Source organism: Macrotis lagotis, chromosome 6, assembly GCF_037893015.1.
Source record: "Macrotis lagotis isolate mMagLag1 chromosome 6, bilby.v1.9.chrom.fasta, whole genome shotgun sequence".
Classification (NCBI taxonomy): domain Eukaryota; kingdom Metazoa; phylum Chordata; class Mammalia; order Peramelemorphia; family Peramelidae; genus Macrotis; species Macrotis lagotis.
The window spans coordinates 2,148,591-2,168,431 of record NC_133663.1 but is presented as its reverse complement, the minus strand read 5'-3'; the positions used below and the strand labels follow the sequence as shown (position 1 = coordinate 2,168,431).

At 38.9% G+C, this 19,841-nt stretch overlaps 1 protein-coding gene across 11 annotated transcripts in view; it reads left to right on the top strand.

Moving 5' to 3' along the window:
* DLG1 (discs large MAGUK scaffold protein 1) overlaps window positions 1–19,841 on the top strand; it is a 193,969-nt gene that overhangs the window by 55,773 nt on the left and 118,355 nt on the right. For all 11 annotated transcript variants that reach the window (XM_074190569.1, XM_074190567.1, XM_074190575.1 and 8 more), the window contains exon 4: window positions 5,601–5,765. In XM_074190569.1, coding sequence (XP_074046670.1) covers window positions 5,601–5,765 — 165 coding nt within the window. The remainder of the gene's footprint in view (window positions 1–5,600; window positions 5,766–19,841) is intronic.

Sequence of the window (19,841 nt, the reverse complement as noted above, 5' to 3'; positions counted from 1 at the left end):
TTTTATTTAAAAAAAATTCTTATTTAGTAAATTCCTTGTGTATCTGTCTCTACAGCAATCAGCAATCCCCTCCTCATCTACTTGTGTCTCCTTGTAATTCATTCTTAAGGTCTTCCCATTCCTCTTTGGCTGACTTCATTGGGAGAATCTTTCTCCATGGGAATCTTCTTTGTTGAATCTGGAGTCAAGAAGACCTGAGTTCACACTCTTCCTCAGACCCCAGTGTGACCCTGAGCAAGTCACTAACCTTAGTATGCCTCAGTTCGATCCTTCAGAATAGGAATAGTAAAAGCACTTAGTTCCTAAGGTGGTTTTGAGGCTGTTGGTTAGTCTGTTGTAACCCCATAGGGGTTTTCTGGGCAAAGATTTTGACGTGGTTTGCCATTTCCTTCTCTGGTGGATTAAGGCAAATGGGTGGAACAATCAGCACCTCTCCACCTTTGATGTCAGCCTGTCGCAGCTCAAAAAGACTGAAGCAGGTGCAGGGTAACCTGTGAGTCAGGGGGACGTCTACCCCAAGCAGGTGAAGACTTCTGTTGGCATGGGTGGATGTGATTTCAACTGGCAATCACAGCTTCACAAAACTCATGGGAAAAACTAGATTTCTTTTTTTTTCTTTTTTTTTTTTTTTTGGTACGGCAAATGGGGTTAAGTGGCTTGCCTAAGGCCACACGGCTAGGTAATTATTAAGTGTCTGAGACCGGATTTGAACCCAGGTACTCCTGACTCCAGGGCCGGTGCTTTATCCACTGTGCCACCTAGCCACCCCAACTAGGTTTCTTACAAGAGAAATGAACCCTAAGCAAATGCCAAGAGTTCACAATCCAAACAGAAGCTTGGATATTTATGAAGTTGTACCAAAGAGAGGAGGGAAAACAGGAATTTCCACCTAAATGGGAGTGACAGTAGAGGAGAAATTGGAATAATTCATGAAAACCTTATTCTTTTCCCTGGACATCTCTAGACTCTGAAGGACCTCAGCTGTGGTTTCTCAGTCTGGCATAGACTGACTGGTGCCTGCTTTGACCCCAAGGACACACAGGGAATTCCACTTGGGGTACAAATATCAGATTATGGCAGTTCAATGGGGGGTTTGCCCTTGACATGTTTAGGGCCTCCTGTATACTCTGGAGCTGGTGTTTCTGAAAAATAGGGCAACTCAAAAATACAAATTCAGGGGATCCCTTCCCAGTGAAAGTTTGTTTTAACAGCCATGGAGGTTACTGAAGCAGGCTTTCTGAAGTGCTTCAAGCTTGGTCCAACTTGAAGACTCCTGGGTCACATCCACTGCATCCCTGCCCATTGCCAGTTGCCTTCATTTTTGTCTTGCTACTGGACTTCGATGATTCTGGAAGAGTGAATGAGGCTTTGAGCAACTCTTTCTCATTTAAATCTAATTCATGCTCAAGTCAAGACATCACCCATGAAGTCATTGGTCCTCCTGGAAAACAAAGAACAATTAATAAGACAGCCAGTAGAATTTTAAGTGATCTGCCCAGGGTCATGCAGCTACCCTAAATTTGGTCAGATTTTAATTCAGGTCTTCCTGTCTTCAGTCCCAGTGCTCTGTCCACTGAGCCACCAAGCCACCTCCAAAATGCTAAATGAGGTGTGTGGTTGTCAGGGAAGAGTAGTACTCTGTGACTCACCTTTGACCTATGCTCAGTGACCATACCCCCACTAAACCATCCCAGCAGATGGGCTACATCAGATTGAGAGTAACCAAAGGACCTCAGACCTGTTGGTGAGTTTTGGGGGGACTGCCTCAAGTATGTGAAGACTTCCTCCAGAAGATGTGAACCATTTGTTTCAAGGACCATGAAGGCAACCAAAGCAGGTGCAATGGAGTGCTTAGAGCTTGATCAGAAATTGAAGATGCCAAGGCCACCCGGTATATAGGCTTCTCCAGTTGTCTTCACTTCTGTCTGTCATGCTGTGCTTGACTTTCCTATCCATGACATCTCCAAGCCATCTTTTTTTGGTTTTGGCATCTTCCAGATACTTCCACTGGAAATAGGAATCCCTGATCCTGGGATTCAGATTCTGATTGGTGAATTTTCATCTTATCTTACCCAGTTCCAGGATCACCATGCTGTTTCCTGGCCATCTCCAAACTACCTGGTTGAAGTCCAGACATCAGAAGGAAAGGACTTGGCCACCTCTAGAAAGTGGAAGCCAGGTCACAGCGCAGTTGATGTTGAAGGGCCAGGGGGCCTCAGAGGCTCAGTGAAGCAAGGATGAGGCAATGGTGCAATCAGGGATTGAATAATTCAAGTGTTCTCCCTTTAGGTAAATTTGCATTGCAAAAATTCTACTTTATATAAGGAATCCTGAAAAAAGACCTGCATTCCAAAAAAAAAAAAAAATACCTGTTGTCTGCTAGCTTGAAGATAAGGGATTAATGGGTTTCACTTAGGTTAAAAAAAAATCAACTTCTCAAGTAAAGGATAGAAGTGTTGCCTGGACTTGAGTTCACTGAGAAAGATCTGAGAGTTTTAGAGGAGTTCCTAAGTATATATTAGATGCCTGCTCTGGGTGGATTACAGTGCATTTTGTTCAGAAAGTGGGAGGGCTCAGGTGTCATCTTTGGCCATGGTCATTCCACCATAATGGTCACATCTATTTTGATTCTGGTTGTCCCATGTTAGGAAGAACTAATATTGACCTCACAAAGTTTGGAATCTTGTAGGCATTTTAGTTTAAAATTGGGAGATAGCTAATCCATAGAAGATCCCAAGGTAGCTAGATGGTACAGCGGATAGAGCACTGGCCTTGGGGACAGGAGGACAGGAGTTCAAATCCAGCCTCAGACTCATGATACTAACTGGACAAGTCACTAAATCCTGATTGCCTCACATCCAGAGCCATCTCCAGTTATTCTGATTCCTATCTGGCCAGGCGGCTTCAGAGGAGAAACTGAGTCTGAGGACTTAGTACAGGCCTCCTGTCCCCCCAATTCTAACTCATGTGTTTGTCATGGCATTGTTTCTTTGATGTCAAGAATAAAGGATATATGCAAGTCTCAAGAATGCAGGTGTAATACCACCTCTTTTTCCCATTATCATGTAAGGAATTTTTGTTTGTGTTAATAATATAATTGTTATTTATCCTTCCCTCGGTCATTTGAATATTTAAAGTGTTTTTACTGGACCTAATAGTTATGATTCAAAAGAAAATTTTGATTTAAAAGCTCTTCCAGTTTGAAAAAGAAAGTAACTACGAGGATAAAGATTTCAACAGAATGCTAAACATAGCATGAAATGAGAATGATGTCACATTGGGTCCTATTTTGGTCCAGCCTCATTGTGGGGCGCTGTTGAGTCTGGGCTCTTCACGGCTCTGCCAGTGGCACTCCCACTCTTAGCAGGTTTGATAGGGCTGGGAAGGATGGGAAGCCCAGCCAGACTGTGGACTCGAATAAAGCCCAGCTCAGCACCTTCAGAACAAAGATCAAATGGCTGGGGGAAAGATGGCTGAGAATTTCCTAGTTGCTCATATTTCTGTCAAAATGAACTTAATCTTTTGTCATTGAGAAATGGGTAGAATAGTGACTGTTGGAGGGACTGAATTCCACCCATCTGGACACTTGAACTATCAGTGACCATCAGAAAAAAAAGGAAGGTGCAATCAAGGGTGGCTCACCAGTTCTCCTTGTTGAAACCTGAAACCTGAGATGGTTGGTTGCTTTGGCATGCTCATGCTAAGCATTTTCAATAAGACCATGATAAAAATGATTTGAACTTCTGGGCCAATAGAAGATCATCACAAACGTTAAGGAGACTTGAGACATATCTCAGGAAAAATCTTTAAAATCACATACTCAAAAGACCAGAAGTCATCAGACTAGAATGGGTGAAAATGGTGGGGAAATGGCCCTTGAGTTCTCTCTTAAAGTCATATCATTTTCTATTTGTTCGATATATATATACACTTTAAAAATTGTTTTTATTGTATTAAATCAGCAAAAATCCCTCTTTTCTTCCTACCCATCCCAACTGTTCCTCTGAGAAAATAAGAACAAAACCAGTCACACCTGATTTAGTCTAAATGGTTTTACATCGCCCCTGTCCTCAAACAATACTTGTCTCTGTGCTCTGTGTCTTTTATCTCTCTATTGTGTGGACAACAGTAGCTTTCCTCATTAGTCCTGGAATCCTGATTGGTCAAAATGCTGAAAAGAGATCATTAGCTCAATAAGTATTGCCTCACATTTATCCACCATCACTTGTTCATCCATTCCCTAGTTTATAACTACTTTCAGGTTCCCATTCATGGCTGCTGCAAAAAGACCTATAAAGATTTCTGTATATCCTTAAAATTTGTTTTGATCAGGACTGAGCCATTCTTTAATCTGCCCTTTCTCCTTCCCTCTCCTCCTCTTTCCTGATGAGTGAAAAGGATTTCTGTGTGTGTGTGTGTGTGTGTGTGTGTGTCTGTGTCTGTGTCTGTGTCCATATAACCACCCCCTAGCCTCCCAGTATTCTTCTTTCCCTCTCTCTACATTCTTTTCTTAAGTTCAGCAAGACATAACAGAACCTATCAGATCTGATTGAACTTCCTCAATGAAACCTGCCAGTGATAGGGAACCAAGGAGATGATTTGTCTTGTCTCTCCATATTGAAAGGAAGCAGTTTGGCCTTATTGGTTCTTTTATCATTATTTATTCATGTTGACATTTTTATGGTCCTCTTCACTTTTGTGTCGGTATTTCAAAGTTTCACCACAGCTCTGCTCTTTTTATCCAAAATGCTTGGAAGTCTTCTCTTTCATGAAAAGTTCATTCTCCAAATGCTCCATTCTCCTCCCCCAATACCCTGATGTTTAATTTTTTCTGGGTATCTTATTCTTGGTTTTAAGTCTGTGTCCTTTGCCTTCTGGAATATCATATTCCAAGTGCTCTACTACTTAATATTGGTGGCTGCTAAATCATCTATGATACTGAGTATTGCTACTTGAATTCTTTGTCTCTGGTTGCTTGTTGTGTTTTTTGGTTTGATCTAGAAGCTGGGATGAATACTTTGGCCCTGTTCCTTGGTTCTGAGCCATTCCACTCTTGCTTCTGAATTTGCTTCCTTCTCAGGGTTCCTTACCTGGAACAACTAGCTTGTGTCAGGCCTGTATCTGTGAACCATAACTGGAGAGGAGGTGACAAAGCTGCCACTTGGCACTGGGTGCTGTCATGTCCTAGGGGGTGCAGGGCTCCTCCTTCTTTGTGAGTTTTCTGCAAGTGGCCATCTCTATTTCCTTCTGTATTTTTTAGATGTTTGGAGGGAATGCTCCAAATCTCAGAAGGTGAGAACACTGTGTCCATGTGCGTGGTGTGCTCTGGGTTATGTCTGTCTGGGGATGGCTATCTGGCATCGAAGCGCTTTGCAATGAGCATGTACAGTGGAACCAGATGACCTAGATTCAGGGGGCACCTCCCCTTGCACCATATTGGAACAATCATGGTGCTACCTTATTGGGACTAGAGGACTTCTGAGGTTCACAGTGGTTCATTCTGAATGACAATTCAGAGCATAATTTGAATTAAATGAACTCTCCTCCATTTCTCTAGCTTGCCAGTGTTTCAAAGATTTTATTTCTTTTTTACTTTGCAGAAATATAGATATCAAGATGAAGATACTCCTCCACAAGAACACAGCTCTCCAAACATTATCAATGAGGTGACAGGCCCTGAGCTGGTTCATGTCTCAGAGAAAAATCTTTCAGAGATCGAAAATGTCCATGGATTTGTTTCTCACTCTCATATTTCACCAGTGAAGGTAGAGTGTTTTCATGAATATTCCTCTTTTTTCCATGCTTTATTCCTTTTGCACTAACATTGCTGATAGGGAAGGCATAGATTTGGGTATCAGAGTATATTAACTGACCTTTTCAGATTTTTACTTAAACTTCAAGAGAATTTTGAATCTCTCATGGTTCAAAAAACTGATTTAGCTTCAAAATATTCCAAAATGTCATTCATTTTCAATACAGCCTTACATTCCATTAGATACTTCTGACTGTTGTGTTTGTTCTGTGACAATTAATGTTGGAATTTTAAAGTATTGGCTCTCATAGTCTTTTGCCACTTCTGACATCAATTCAGCTCACAGAGAATAAAGGGTTTTTTTGCTTTAATTTTTGAAGCAATTAGTAGTAAAGTAGCTGAGGCCAAATTTGAACTCAGATCCTTGTGCCTTTAGGACCGGTGCTCTATTATTATCACCTTGTTGCCAGAAAAGATTTTTTAATTGATATTTTATACTATGGTGGTTTTTCATCATTAATCCATTTGCAAATTTATGAGTTAAACCTTTCTCTTCCACTTTTCCCCTCTCCTTGAACAGTTTGAAAAGAATTGTACATGTACATTTATATTTAACATAATTATGTATTAGCTATTGTGTATAAAAGGAATTAGGACTAAGGGGAAACAAAGAAAGTCAAAAGATAGGAAGGAAAAACAATAGAGAAGTTTTAAAAGTGAACATAGTGTGCATTCAGATATCCTGGTTGTTTTCAGAACATATATTTTAAAACATTTTTTTATTTATGATTTCTGTTTCTGAATCACCATAGTTTCCCATGTATCTCTTCTCCAGAGACATTCTATTTTTTTTAATGTTTTTTTTTTCAAGGCAATGGGGTTAAGTGGCTTGCCCAAGGCCACACAGCTAGGTAATTATTAAGTGTCTGAGACCGGATTTGAACCCAGGTACTCCTGACTCTAGGGCTGGTGCTTTATCCACTGTACCACCTAGCTGCCCCTCCAGAGACATTCTAAATGGCAAATGATTTTCTGTAGAAAGGGAAAAAAAACCCCTTAATTTATACATTTGAGAAATGTGTGTCACATGTGACACTTGTGGACCTCCTTCACCAAGTGGTATGTAAACTTGTGTTCTCATATCCGTTCATTTTGAGTTTTGTTTCATTTCCTTTTTTTTTTTTTTTTTTTTTTTTGGTGTGTCCCCTGTTTTCTTGGTTGTACTTGCTTCACTCTGCATCAGTTTATAGAGATCTTTCCATGTTTCTCTTTGTACCACATGTATCATTTCTCTCAGCACAGTAATATGTTATTACATTAATGAACCAAAAAATTATTTAATTATTCCCTAATTGATGGAAATTTATTTTGTTACTCATTTTTTTTATCATAAAAAGTCCTGCTGTAAATATTTTGCATTACAATATGAACTTTTTTTTGATGGCTTTTAAGGGTATAAACCCTTTATTTGCATAATTTCAAATTTCCAATTTGCTGGATATAAAGTGAAATTTTTTTTTTGGTCATTTTTTGCCAATTTGCAGGGTATAAAGTGAAATCTTACAGTGTTTTGATTTATATTTCTATATTAGTGATTTGAAGCATTTTCCATATTTGCAGTTCTTTTGAAAAAAAATTTTCATATATATGTATATTTAATTACACACACATATTTGCACACACACACACGCACACGTTATTTTTTTTATCATTTATCCTGGATACCAAACCCAGAGAAATGTGATACAAAGATTTCAAACACCCCCCCCCAATTTAATCACTTCCTTTTTTATACTAGATGCATTAATAATTCTTGTACAGAAGTTTTTCAGTTTCAGGTAATCAAAGTCATCTGTTTCTTCTTTTGGCCTCTGTTACTTTTTTGGTTAAGGATATGACCCTTATCTATAACTGTGATGGGTATCTGATCTGTTTTACTTCTAATTTTTAAATAGTATAATCTTTAATGTTAAGGTCACATATTCCTTTAAAATGTATTGTGGAATGTGGTGTAAAATGTTTGACTAAGCCTATTTTCTATCAGATTTCTTTTCCATTCTCCCAGTAAGTTTTTTCCTTCCCATCAAATCGAAACTTTATCCCAAATGACTTATATTTTCTACTTTATCAAGCATCTGGTCTACCTATTCTTTAACCCAGTACTAGATGCTTTTGATGACTGCTACTGTATAATATAGTTTGAGATCTATTAGTCTTTACTTCTTTTCATCATTTCCTTTGGTATTCTGGATCTGTGGTTTTCCAAATAATTTATTTGATTGAACTCTGTAAAATGTCCTCTTGGTAATTTGATTGACATAGCAATTAGCACCACTTAGCCATGAGCACTGAATATTCCTCCTGCTATTTAGGTGGTTCTTTATTTCTTTATGGAGTGCTTTGTAACTGAATTCATTTAAATCTTTTGGGTGCTTTGGAAGGTTGATTTCCAGATATTTAACCATTTAGTAGATATTTGGAATGGAATTTCTATTTATTTCTCTTGTCACTTGCTTTTTTTTTGTCAAAGAGAAATGCTATTGATTTTTGAGGATTTGTTTTATAGCCTATAGCTTTGCTAAAACTGTTAATTATCTCAGTATCTCTGCTGATTTCCTGAAGTTTTCCAAGTAAGCCATCATATCATCAGCAAAAAGGAATAATTTTATCTTCCCCTTACCAATATTCTTTTAATTCTTTTCTCCTGTCTTATTGATATTGCTGATATTTCCTATATTATATCAAATAATAATGGGCATCCTTGCTTCATTCCCATATTTATTGAAAAAAGTTCTAGGGGGCAGAGCCAAGATGGTGGAGGGAAAGGAGGAAATCTCAGAAGCTCCCCCAGACCACTCCAAATGCCTTCAAAAGCCTTTTAAACAATGACTGTAACCAAATTAAAGAGTGGCAGAACCCACAGAAAGACTGAGTGAAACAATTTTCTGGCCCAAGACAACTTGGAAGATCCTCAAGAAAGTTCTGTTACACTGGGGTTGGAGAGGACTGCGACTCCTCACCGGAGTAAACTAGCTCTAGCCATCCAGGGACAGCCCAAGGGGCACCTGGGTGCCTGGCAGTGGTTTCCAGACCTCTCAGCCCAGGGATTGCCAAGGATAATTGGAAGATCAGCAGAAAAACTGCCATATCAAAGTGATCACAGAGCCCAAACTGAGGGAACCAGAAGTAGGCCTGTGAAGCCACCTGGCAGCTGCTTCCAGAGCTCTCAGCCTATGAAAGGGGATCAGGGGAGACAGAAGGGGTATCTTTGCTATCTCTGAGGCTGGACTCTGTTGCTTTGCCCATCCTCAGATTCCAGTCTCAGAAATGGGAGCTTTCCTGGCCTAGCAGAGCAGGGACCCTCCAGGGCAGAGAGGAGGCTGGTGGCCATCCACAGGCCAGGGCAGGGTTCAGGAGAGCAGTCAGAGCCTCTCCCAAGTGCAGGGAGGGTATCTCTGAAAACAGCTGCAGAAACCCTCAAAAGCTTGGGACTGAGCAGAGACCCACCTGAAAAAAGAGCTAACATCAGGTCCTAAGCTGGGGAAATAAGCAAACCACAAAAGAACCCGACCAGACGCGATGAATTTGTTCTCATGAAGGATTATAACACACTCAGAAGAAGACAAAGGCAATGCTTCTGCATCCAAAGCCGCCAAGAAAAATAGAAGTTGGGCTCAGGCTATGGAAGAGCTCAAAAATTGGGAAGAGAAATGAGAGTTATGTGAGAAAATCATGAAAACCAAGTCAGCAGCATGGTGAAGGAGAAACAAAAAAATACTGAAGAAAGTAATATCTTAAAAACCAGTTTAGATCAAATGGAAAAAGTAATCCAAAAGGCCAATGAGGAGAAGAATGCCTTGAAAAGCAGAATTGGCCAAATGGAACAAAAGCTCTCTGAAGAAAATAATTCCTTCATATGTAGAATGAAGCTAAGGGAAGCTGATGACTTTGTGAAAAATCAAGAAATAATTTTAAAAAAAACTCAAAAGAATGAAAAACTAGAAGAAAATGTGAAATATCTCATTGGAAAAACAATCGATCTGGAGAACAGATCTAGGAGAAATAATTTTAAAATGATTGAACTTATCAAAGTCATAACCAGGAAAAGAGTCTTGGCTTCATTTTGTTTTTTTGTTTCAAGTTTAGGATTTATTTTCATAAGCCTGAAAAGTTTACAGATCACAACCTTTTCTTCTGGAGAAGAAGCAAGTTGCTTGAAAGCAGCTTTAGGGCAGAGGAATAACAAAGGGTAGGTGAGGTTTGAGAGAGAGAGAGAGAGAGAGAGAGAGTCAGAGTCAGACAGACAGAGCCAAAGAGGGACAGCCAAAGCTGACTGGGCTCCCCTCTATATGACTGAAGTTGTGTAAAAGGCTATAAGCTGAGGGGGAGAAATGAGATGAGGTTGCAAATTTACATTTAACAGTGGAACAATAGGGGTTGATTTTCATCCCAGGCATAGATAATATTTTCTTACCAGACATATTTCTTCTATATTTCTCCCTCTACAAATTCCCCAGTATTTAACAGTGTAAAAGATTACAAAATTTGTTTCCAATTACAGTGTTCCGTAGGTCCATAACTCCCTGCATCATATTTCAAATTATAAGGACCCAGATTCATCTGAGAATTGGGACATAGATTTCTTTAAAGTTGAAAAAGTGGGTAGACTTCATTTCTCAAGAAATTTCTCCTGGAATATTTATTGCCCTGATAGCCTAGAAGCAGAGGATAAAATAGAAATTGAGGGAATTCACTGATCCCCTCCTGAAAGAGATCCCAAAGTAAAAACTCCCGGGAATATTATAGCCAAATTCCAGAATTCTCAAGTCAAGGAAAAAATATTACAAGCAGCCAGAAAGAAATAATTCAAATATCATGAAGCTACAGTCCAGATTACACAGGATTTAGCAGCATCTATGAATTTGATACTCCAGAAGGCAGAAGAGCTTGGATTACAACTGAGAATCAACTACCTGCAAAACTGAACATCATCTTTCAGGGGACACACTCAGTGAAATAGGGGACTTTCCAGTTTTCCTGATGAAACACCCAGAGCTGAATAGAAAGTTTGACCTTCAAATACAGGACTCAAATGAAGCATAGAGAGGATGGATGGGAAGGGCAAATGAGGAGGAACTTTATAATGTAGAACTGTTTGTATTCCTCTATGGGGAGATGATTCTGATAATACTCAAAGGAACCTTCTCATTTATTGGGGGCAGTTAGGAGGAGCATATATAGACAAAGCACAGGTAGGAGATGAATATAGTGATATATCATAAAGATGGAGTCAGTGGGTGAGAAAGGAACATACCTGGAGAAAGGGAGAGGAGTGCTAGATTGGGCTAAGATATTTCGTATAAAAGAGTCAAAAAGCTTTTGCAATGGAGCTGAAGGGAGGGAAGGTGAGGGGGAATAAGTGAGCCTTCATTCTCATTCGGAAGTGACTCAGAGAGAAAAAAACATACATATTCAGTAGGGTATAGAAATCTATCTTATCCTAGAGTAAAAAAGGAGAGGAAAGGGATGGGAGAAAGGACAGGGCAAGAGGAGGGCAGGTGAGGTGTAGGTGATAGGGTAGTCAGATACAACACACTTTTGAGGAGGGACATGATGAAAGGAGAGCAGGAATAGAATAAATGGGATGGGGAAGAATAGGATGGAGGGATGTGTATAGCTAGCAATAGCAACTGTAAGGAAAAAATTGAAGCAAGTTCTTTGATGGACTTATGATAAAGAATGCAATCCTTCTAGAGACAGAACCAATGGTATCTGAATGCAAACTGAAGCACACTTTTTTTCCCTCAATTTTTCTTGAGGTTTCTCTATCTTTGTGGGGGAAGGGGAATTATGTTTACTTTTACAAGACTATTGTAGTAATGTGAAAAAATAAACACTTTAATTGTCAAAAAAGAAAAAAATTCTAGTATATCTCCATTGCATATAATGTTTACTTTTGATTTTAGATAGGTGCTTTTTTTAAATGATATTTTTTAAAGTGTCTATCTATGCCTATATTTTGTAGGACTTCATCAAAGAGATTTGTACTTTGTCAAAGATTTTTGCTACATCTATTGAGATGATCATGTAGTTCAAATGTTTTGAGTTTTAATAAAATTAATCATGTTGTTTGTTTTCCCATTGTTGAATCATCCTTACATCCCTGGTATAAATGTCACTTGATTTTATAATGAATGATTTCTTGGATAAATTCTAAAATCTGTTTGGTAGGATTTTGTTTGAAATTTTCAAATCAATATTTGTGAATGATCTTGGTCTATAATTTTCTTTCCTTGGTTTATTTTTCCTTGGTTTAAGTAGTAGGACTATTTTTGTCTCACAAAAGAATTCAAGTAGAGTTCTTTTTGTTCTTCAATTTTTGAGAATAATTTCTGAAATATGACTACTTTAAAAGTTCTTTAAAAGTTTGATGGAATTTGTCTGATAATCTGTTCTTCCTGCCCCCTTTGTAGTTCCTTTACATCTTGATCCATTTCCTTTGCTAATAGAAGGTTATTTAAGATCTCTATTGGGTCTTTTGGAGTATTTTATATTTTTGATGGTGTTCTTTTATTTCTTTTATGTTTTCAGTTTTGTTAGCATATAATCATGCATAATATGTTGATTATTCTTTTTATTTCTTCTGGGGCTTTGCATGGTTCTTAGCTTTCTCATTTGCTATTTTATTGGTCAGATTTTCTACTTTGTTTTTAATCAGATTAGCCAAGGATTTATCAACTTGATTATTAATCTTTTCATAAAACAACTAATTTATCATTTTTATATTTCATTTACAGTTTGTTTCCCTTCTAATTTTAAATATCTATTCTTTTTAAAAATTTCTTTATTTGTGATTCTCTAATTTTAAAAATGCATAATTTAGAGGCAGCTAGGTGGCGCAGTCAGGAGGACCTAAGTTCAAATCCAGCTTCAGGCACTTAATAATTGTCTAGCTGTGTGACCTTGGGCAAGTCACTTGACCCCATTGCCTTAAAATAATTTTTTTAAATGCATACTTTATTAATCTTCTCTTTCTATTTTATTAATGGATTATTTAATGATATGATTTCCCCCATGAGTTCTGCTTTAGGTACATCCCAGATATGTGCTTTTACAGAGTTATTGTTTCTTTGATTTGTTCTTTATTCCACTCATTTAAGTTTTTGTTGTTTAAAATCCATTTAGTATTTTGTTTGTGCTTCCTGAAGCAATTTCTATTCTTATTCCCTTATGGTCTTTATTCCCTTATGGTCTTTAAAGGATGTACTGATTATTTCTGTCTGTTGACATTTGTTTGCAGTGTTTCTGTGCCCTAGAACATGGCCAGTTGTTTTAAAGTTTTATAGGGAGTAGAGATATTTTATTCTTTGACTGTGTCATTTAGAAGACTCCATAAGCCTTTTAATGCTAGATTCTCCAACAATTTGTTCAGTTCCATATTTTCTCTTTTGTTTATCTTACTGTTAGATTTATGTTGTTTTGATGGTGTTTTCTTTAGGAATTTGGATGGTACGAAATTTGAATCATGTAGGATTATTATTGCTATCAACTTGTTTGTGATTTCTTTCATTATAATCGTTTTCTTGATTATCTCTTTCCTGTTTTGAATTTTTGTTTATTCTCTATGTAGTTTGTTTGTAGATATTTGTTTGCTTCTTGACTCCTCCATGACGTTGTGAGCTCCTTGAGAGCCAGGCCTATCTTGTGCCTCTTTTTGTATCCCCTCAGACCCCAGCCCCTGTGTCTGGCACATGCTTATCAAATGTTTGCACTTCCTGCATTCTTGTCTATCTTCTACTCGGTGTTCAAAGTGATTTTCCCAAAATAAAAGTCTAATCATGTTAGATAGGCTCCTTTCCCCTTCATAGGTTCCACCTGCATCCAGTTGCCTCCTGGATCAGAAATGAAATCTTCTATTAATTCTTTCATTATGACATAAAGGTTTTTGTTCCTATTGCGTTCTTCTGGGATGCCTATGGTTCTATGCCTATGAATCTATACATCCTGTCTTTGAAATCTGTATGATTTGCTGGCACAGTAAGCATATTTTCTTTTAATGTTTTTGCTTCTCTTCTTCTAGGTGATGTTTCCATCTTTGTCTTTGCATTCCCATCTATTGTCATCTCATTTCTTTGGTGAGACTTGTTATCTTCCTGACTCCCCCCTCCCCATCCTCTTGGACCCAATGACTCTGTCTCCTTTCTCTTCTGGTGCATCTCCTGATTTGCTGGCTATTGAATGCTCTCCCTCCAGGATTGCCTTCCCTCTGAGATTTCCTCCTATTTACCCATATGTCTTGTCTGTATGTTACCCCTCCATTAGACTGGGAGCTCCTTGAGGGCAGAGACCATTGTTGACTTGTTTTATACTTACAGCTGGTATATAGTAGATGCTTCTTCAGTGCTTGTTCACTGACTGGTCAGTAAGTAAAATGAACAAAATTTCTCTAGTATCTGGGTTTCATCTCCAGGGGGCAATATGGTTTTCCATTTGCCTTTGGTGATTTAACCTGTTGTTAAGTGACTTGGTCCAAGATCTTTGTGGCTTGGAGAACAGTCTTCTTTCCATTGGACCATTGAAGGGGTTTTTGTGATAGGTGAAACAATGAAATTCCCTTGACACAGTGCCTTGCTTTCTTTGTGCTTGAATGGTGCATATGATCCTCTTAAGGGAACTTTGATTACTTTGCCTATTTGCACAAGAATCTCTGAAACACATGATGTAGACACTCAAACAAGATGGAGGAGAGATCACAGATATTTTGTTTTCTCCCTTTCTTTTATCCATGAGATGTGAAACTAAGTCTCTTTCAATGAAATTGGGACTGGGAGCCAGTCTCAATGATTCACATTCTCATGAAGAGCTGCATTTCTTTCAGATTGGCAGAGTGCCTAACCCACGTTCTCTTCTTGGAGGGTCACCGGAGCCTGTGAACTCAGTGCTCCAGGCATAATCATCTGTTAAAATTGGGGCTCTAGCAATAAGCTCATAACTTATTAGCACCTGATTGATGTACTTATAAAGCCATGGGTATATGAGGTGGGACAGTGTCCAGAGAGCTTGACCTACAGTCAGTTCTCTCTGTCCTCAGACTTAGTTGTGTGACCTTGGGCAAGAGTTATTGTCAGGAATAAAGGCAGATAATAATTGTCAAGCACTTAGCCCAGTGCCTGACACATGGCATCACCATCATCCTCATCATCCTTCTTCTCTGGGTTGAACAGAGGCCTCTGGAGGGGAAGCCCCGTTTCTGCCATCTTATGGTTGTTGTGAGGATCTGGTGAGGTAGTCACTGTCAGGTGTTCAGCCCAGTGGCTCGCTTAGGGTTCGGTGCTATTTCAACGTTACATGCTGTGGCTGCTGCTATTTTTAACCACCAGGCTGACATCCCAGACTGTCAGCTAGAGAACAAAAATTGCAATGTCTTCAACATAACCTGGAGAACAGTTTTTAAAATAGAGCTCTCTGGATATCATGGCATCACAGGGTTCAGGAAACTCTTGTCTGCTGGACACTTGGGGCTGCACTGAGGTAGGTGACCCTCTGAAAACCACTGTTCCCTGGATGGAGTGGGATGGGGGTCAGGACACCGTGACCAGTTAGGACAGAAGAGCCAATGTGTGATCACCATGGACAAGCTAAAGATTGAACAAAGGAGGGCCCGGTGACTGGGAGCATCATGACCTGCACAAGAGAGAAGTGGTTGTACAAACTGTTCTTGGCCATCCCTGTCAAATGAAAAGGGAATTAGGTTTGTCCTGGAGAACCTCAGAAGACTAGGCTCTGGAGAAAAGTTTGAGAGGTCAATGTGAAGGCTATGTTCTTAATGATGGAGTCTTTCAGGCCTGACCTGAAGGGCCTTGGGGTGTGCTGGGTTCTTCCTGCTCAAAGGTCTTCAGATAAGTGGATGAACCACTTGTTAGATATGTCCTGGTGGTTGCTTTACCACTTCTCAGTTGAAGTAGAGGATCACTGAGGTTGCATCTTTCTAGCTCTGAAATTCTGGAGGGCTTTAAAATGTGCAGTCAAAATAGTGTGTGATTTAGTTTTAGAAAGAATTTTTTCAGCCATGTTTTCTATCGAAGTGTAGGCTATATTTTATCCTATAAGGTTGGTGTGACCACTAGATGGCAATACCACCAAAGGGGACTTCTTGAGCTGCTGGGTGATTGCTGACCCAGAATTGTTTTCTTTGTTGAAGGTTCAGTATTACTTTGAAAAGAAATAATCATTATATTCCATTAGCCAAAGAACAACCTAATAATTTCAGCAGGCTCACATTGGTGGGCAGCTTGAGTTATCTTTAGTCTCTACTTAAACATACTCCTGCAGGTCTATTCAAGAAACTTAATAAAAAAAAAACTTAATAAAACCCCACCAAACCAAAACAGTGCATTTATTGATGACTTGGTATGTGGAGAACTCCATGCTTAACCCCCAGTTGTGCTTCCTACGCTCAAGCAGCTCCGCACCACTGCTGTCTGAAGCTGGCTCATCTACCCACCCAGACCTGGACCTCTTGCCCTTTAGCCCTGGGCTTAGGTGACCAGTTCCCTTGTAGATTTTTCCATGATCTGCTCTGTTTCTCCTTCTCTCCTCCAACCCTTCGCCCCCCCCGCCCCGAACTTTTAACCTCCAGTCCAAGTAGCCTTTTCAGAGACCATCTTGTTCACTTTGATCCCCAACATTGCGCACAGTGAACACTTACTAAACATCATTTCTTTCATTGCTGCTATGTAAAGAGCATTGCTTTGAGCATCCTTTGAATCTTCCCTGTAAGCTTTCACAAATCACTCCGTTTCCTTTTCTATGAAATGAGAGTGATCTTTGAACCTTTGTCAGTTGATCCAAGGTAATTTGAGAAGGAAGAGAAGAGCCCCTGAGCTTTTTGAAGCAAGGGAAGCTGGATCTCAGTCTTCAAGGAATCCTGGGGTGCAGAACTTTGGTTTTGAATTCCCAGAGGTGGAGGGAAGGTGTTTTGTGAACAACTGGTCATAAGCAATCAGGTGAGAAAGGGAAGTTGGAGGGAGATGATAGTGGTTCATCTTAAAAGCCACAGGTGATTAAAAGCCACAGAGATTTTTGACATGGTCAGATCTTTCATTTGGTAGGTTCTTTGACCTGGTGTGAAGGAGGAACTGGAGAGGAGAGAACCTGGGCATAAGGAACCTACCTCTTCCTCCAGCTTTCTTAATCAAAGGTTTAAACATAGCCTCCTTAACTGAGAAAGTAGAGTTCATTTACAGAGATCTTTGATTCTCCTCTTCCACATCTCAGGGGGCAAATCCTACCCCCTTCTTGCTGTACGATGTAGGGATACAGCTATATGGTGTAGTAGGTAGAGCCTTGTACGATGTAGGGATACAGCTATATAGTGTAGTAGGTAGAGCCTTGAATTCAAATTCAGCCTTAGATATTTATTAACTGTGTAACTCTGGACATGTGATTCCCAATCATCTCATTTGCCTTTTGTCTTTTTTTTTTTGGCAAGGCAATGGGGTTAAGCGCCTTGCCACTCAGCTAATCATTTGTCTTAATGTAAAATGGGAGTCATAACTTGCACCTATTTTGAAAAACTACTAGAAAATGAGCAAATGACTATTAAAAAAAGTTACTGTGGTGACTAGGAAGAGCCACACACTAACTCAGAAGAAGACAAAGTCATAGCTCCTACATCCAAGCCTCCAAGAAAAACTAGAAATTGTCCCCTGGCCATGAAAGAGGTTAAAAAGAATTTTGAAAATCAAGGAAGAGAGGTAGAGGAAAAATGGGGAACAAAAAAGAGTGATGCAAGAAAATCATAGGAAAAATTAATAGCTTGGTAAAGGAGGCACAAAAAATCATGAAGAAAACAACATCTTAAAAAACAATAAACCAAATGGTAAAAAAAAAACACAAATCTAGTGAAGAGAAGAATGTGTGGAAAAGCAGAATTGACTAGATGAAAAAAGTACAGAAATACACTGAAGGGAAGAAACCCTCCTTACAAAGTAGTATTGACCAAATGGAGAAGGAGGTACTAAAGCTCACTGAAGAAAATAATTCCTTAAAAATTAGAATTGGCAAGTATAAATGACTTTATGAGATAACAAAAATCAATAAAACAAAATCAAAAGAATAAAAAAATTGAAGAAAATGTGAAAAATCTCATTGGAAAAGCGGCTGACAACAAAATTTTTAAAAGATAAGTGATCTGGAAGAATAAAAGTCCAGGAGAGATCATTTCAAAATTATTGGACTACCTGAGAGTCATGTTCAAAAGCAAAAAGCTTAGATCACATCTTTCAGTAAAACTGGCCTGATTGACTAGAAGTAGAGGATAAAGTAGAAAATGAAGGAATCCACTAATAGCATAATGAAAATCTCCCAGAAATATTACAGCCAAATTCCAGAGTTCCCAAGTTGAGGAGAAAATAGTATAAGCTGCCAGAAAGAAGCAATTTAAGTATTGTAGAGCTACACTCAGGAGGACATAAGGTTTAGCAGCTTCTACATTAAAGGACTGGTGGTCTTGGAATATAATATTCAAGGGTAAAAGAGCTGGAATTACACAATCAAGAATCACCTACCCAGAAAAATTGAGTATAATCCTTCAAGGGGGGGAGTGGAAATTCAATGAAATAGAAGTCTTTCAAGCATTCCTAATGAAAGTTCAGAACTGACTAGGAAATTTGACTTACAAATGCAAGACTCAAGAGAAGCATAAAAATGTAAATAGGAAAAAGAAATCATTAGGGATTCAGTAAGGTTTAATTATTTACATTCCTATGTGAGATAATGATACTTGTAGCTCCTGAAAACTTTCTCATTATTAGGGCAGTTAGGAGGAGTATGCTCAGGTAGAGGCACGAGTGTGAATTAAATATGATGAGATGATTATCTTTAAAAAATGAAATTAGAGGGTGAGAAAGAAAACTGTTGGGAAATAGGGAAAGGTTGAAGTAGAATGGGGTAAATCAAGATTTTGAAAGATTTTACAGAGGGGAACATGTGAACCTTATTTTCATGGTAATTGACTCAACAGGAATGACACAATCATTTGGGTTTAGGAATCTCTCTTACCATAGAGGAAAGTGGGGAGGGGGAATGGTGGCAAGAGCTGATGGAAGGAATAGCAGATTTGGGGAGGCAAAAGGCAAAAGCCAAACCTTTGGAAATAGGGTGAAAAGAGGAAGAAAGTAGGTTGGAGAGAAATACATAGAGAACACTCTGCCCAAATGGCTGTCAAACCATGAATATATATCCTTTGATCTGTGCCCTCCAAAAAGGCAAAAAGCAAAAATATGTACAAAAATATCGATAGCAACACTTTAGTGGTGGTAAAGAATTGGAAATTGAGGGGAGTAAGCAAATTGTGTATCTGAATGTGATGGAGAACTACTGTACTAGGAGAAATGACCAGCAGGTGTTCTCAGGAAAACCTGACCTTGGATGAACTGATGCAGAGTGAAATGAGCAGAATCATGAGGACATTCCACACAGTAACCACAACATTGACTGATGATCTGCTGTGACTAACTGGGCTAAGGAATGGCGACTGAAGAGACTGTAGCTTTATTTTCTGGGGAATGGGTTGGGGGGGTCTGCATCCCTTACATGGAAGAAGTGTGTTTTGCGTGACTCCACAGGTATGACCTCTGTCAAATTGCTTGCTTCCTGATGGTGGGGGTAGAAGAGAAGGAGAGAATTGGAAAGGCAAAATTTGAAAATAAATAAATGCTAAAATCATTTTTGCATGTCATTGGGGAAAATAAAATAAGTAAAAAAAAAATAAGAACACTGCCTCCTAGGTTGTTGTACAGATCAACTGAGATAATACTTAGAGAACATTTCCTTCCCCTTTCCCTCCTGTTTTAGACCCTTATCTCTTTACTTCAGATACAGCTCAGTTCTCTGCCATCCTTTAAAACAAAACAAAAAACCCTATTTGATCCTACTTTTTCCTATATTGGCCTATTTCTTTTCTCCATTCAGTAGGCAAACTTCTAAGAAATGTTGTTTCCATTTCATTTTATACTCTTATTTTATATTCTCTTTTCTGAACCCCCTGAATAAACTTCTTGTGAATTTCAAGGCCTAGGACAAAGTT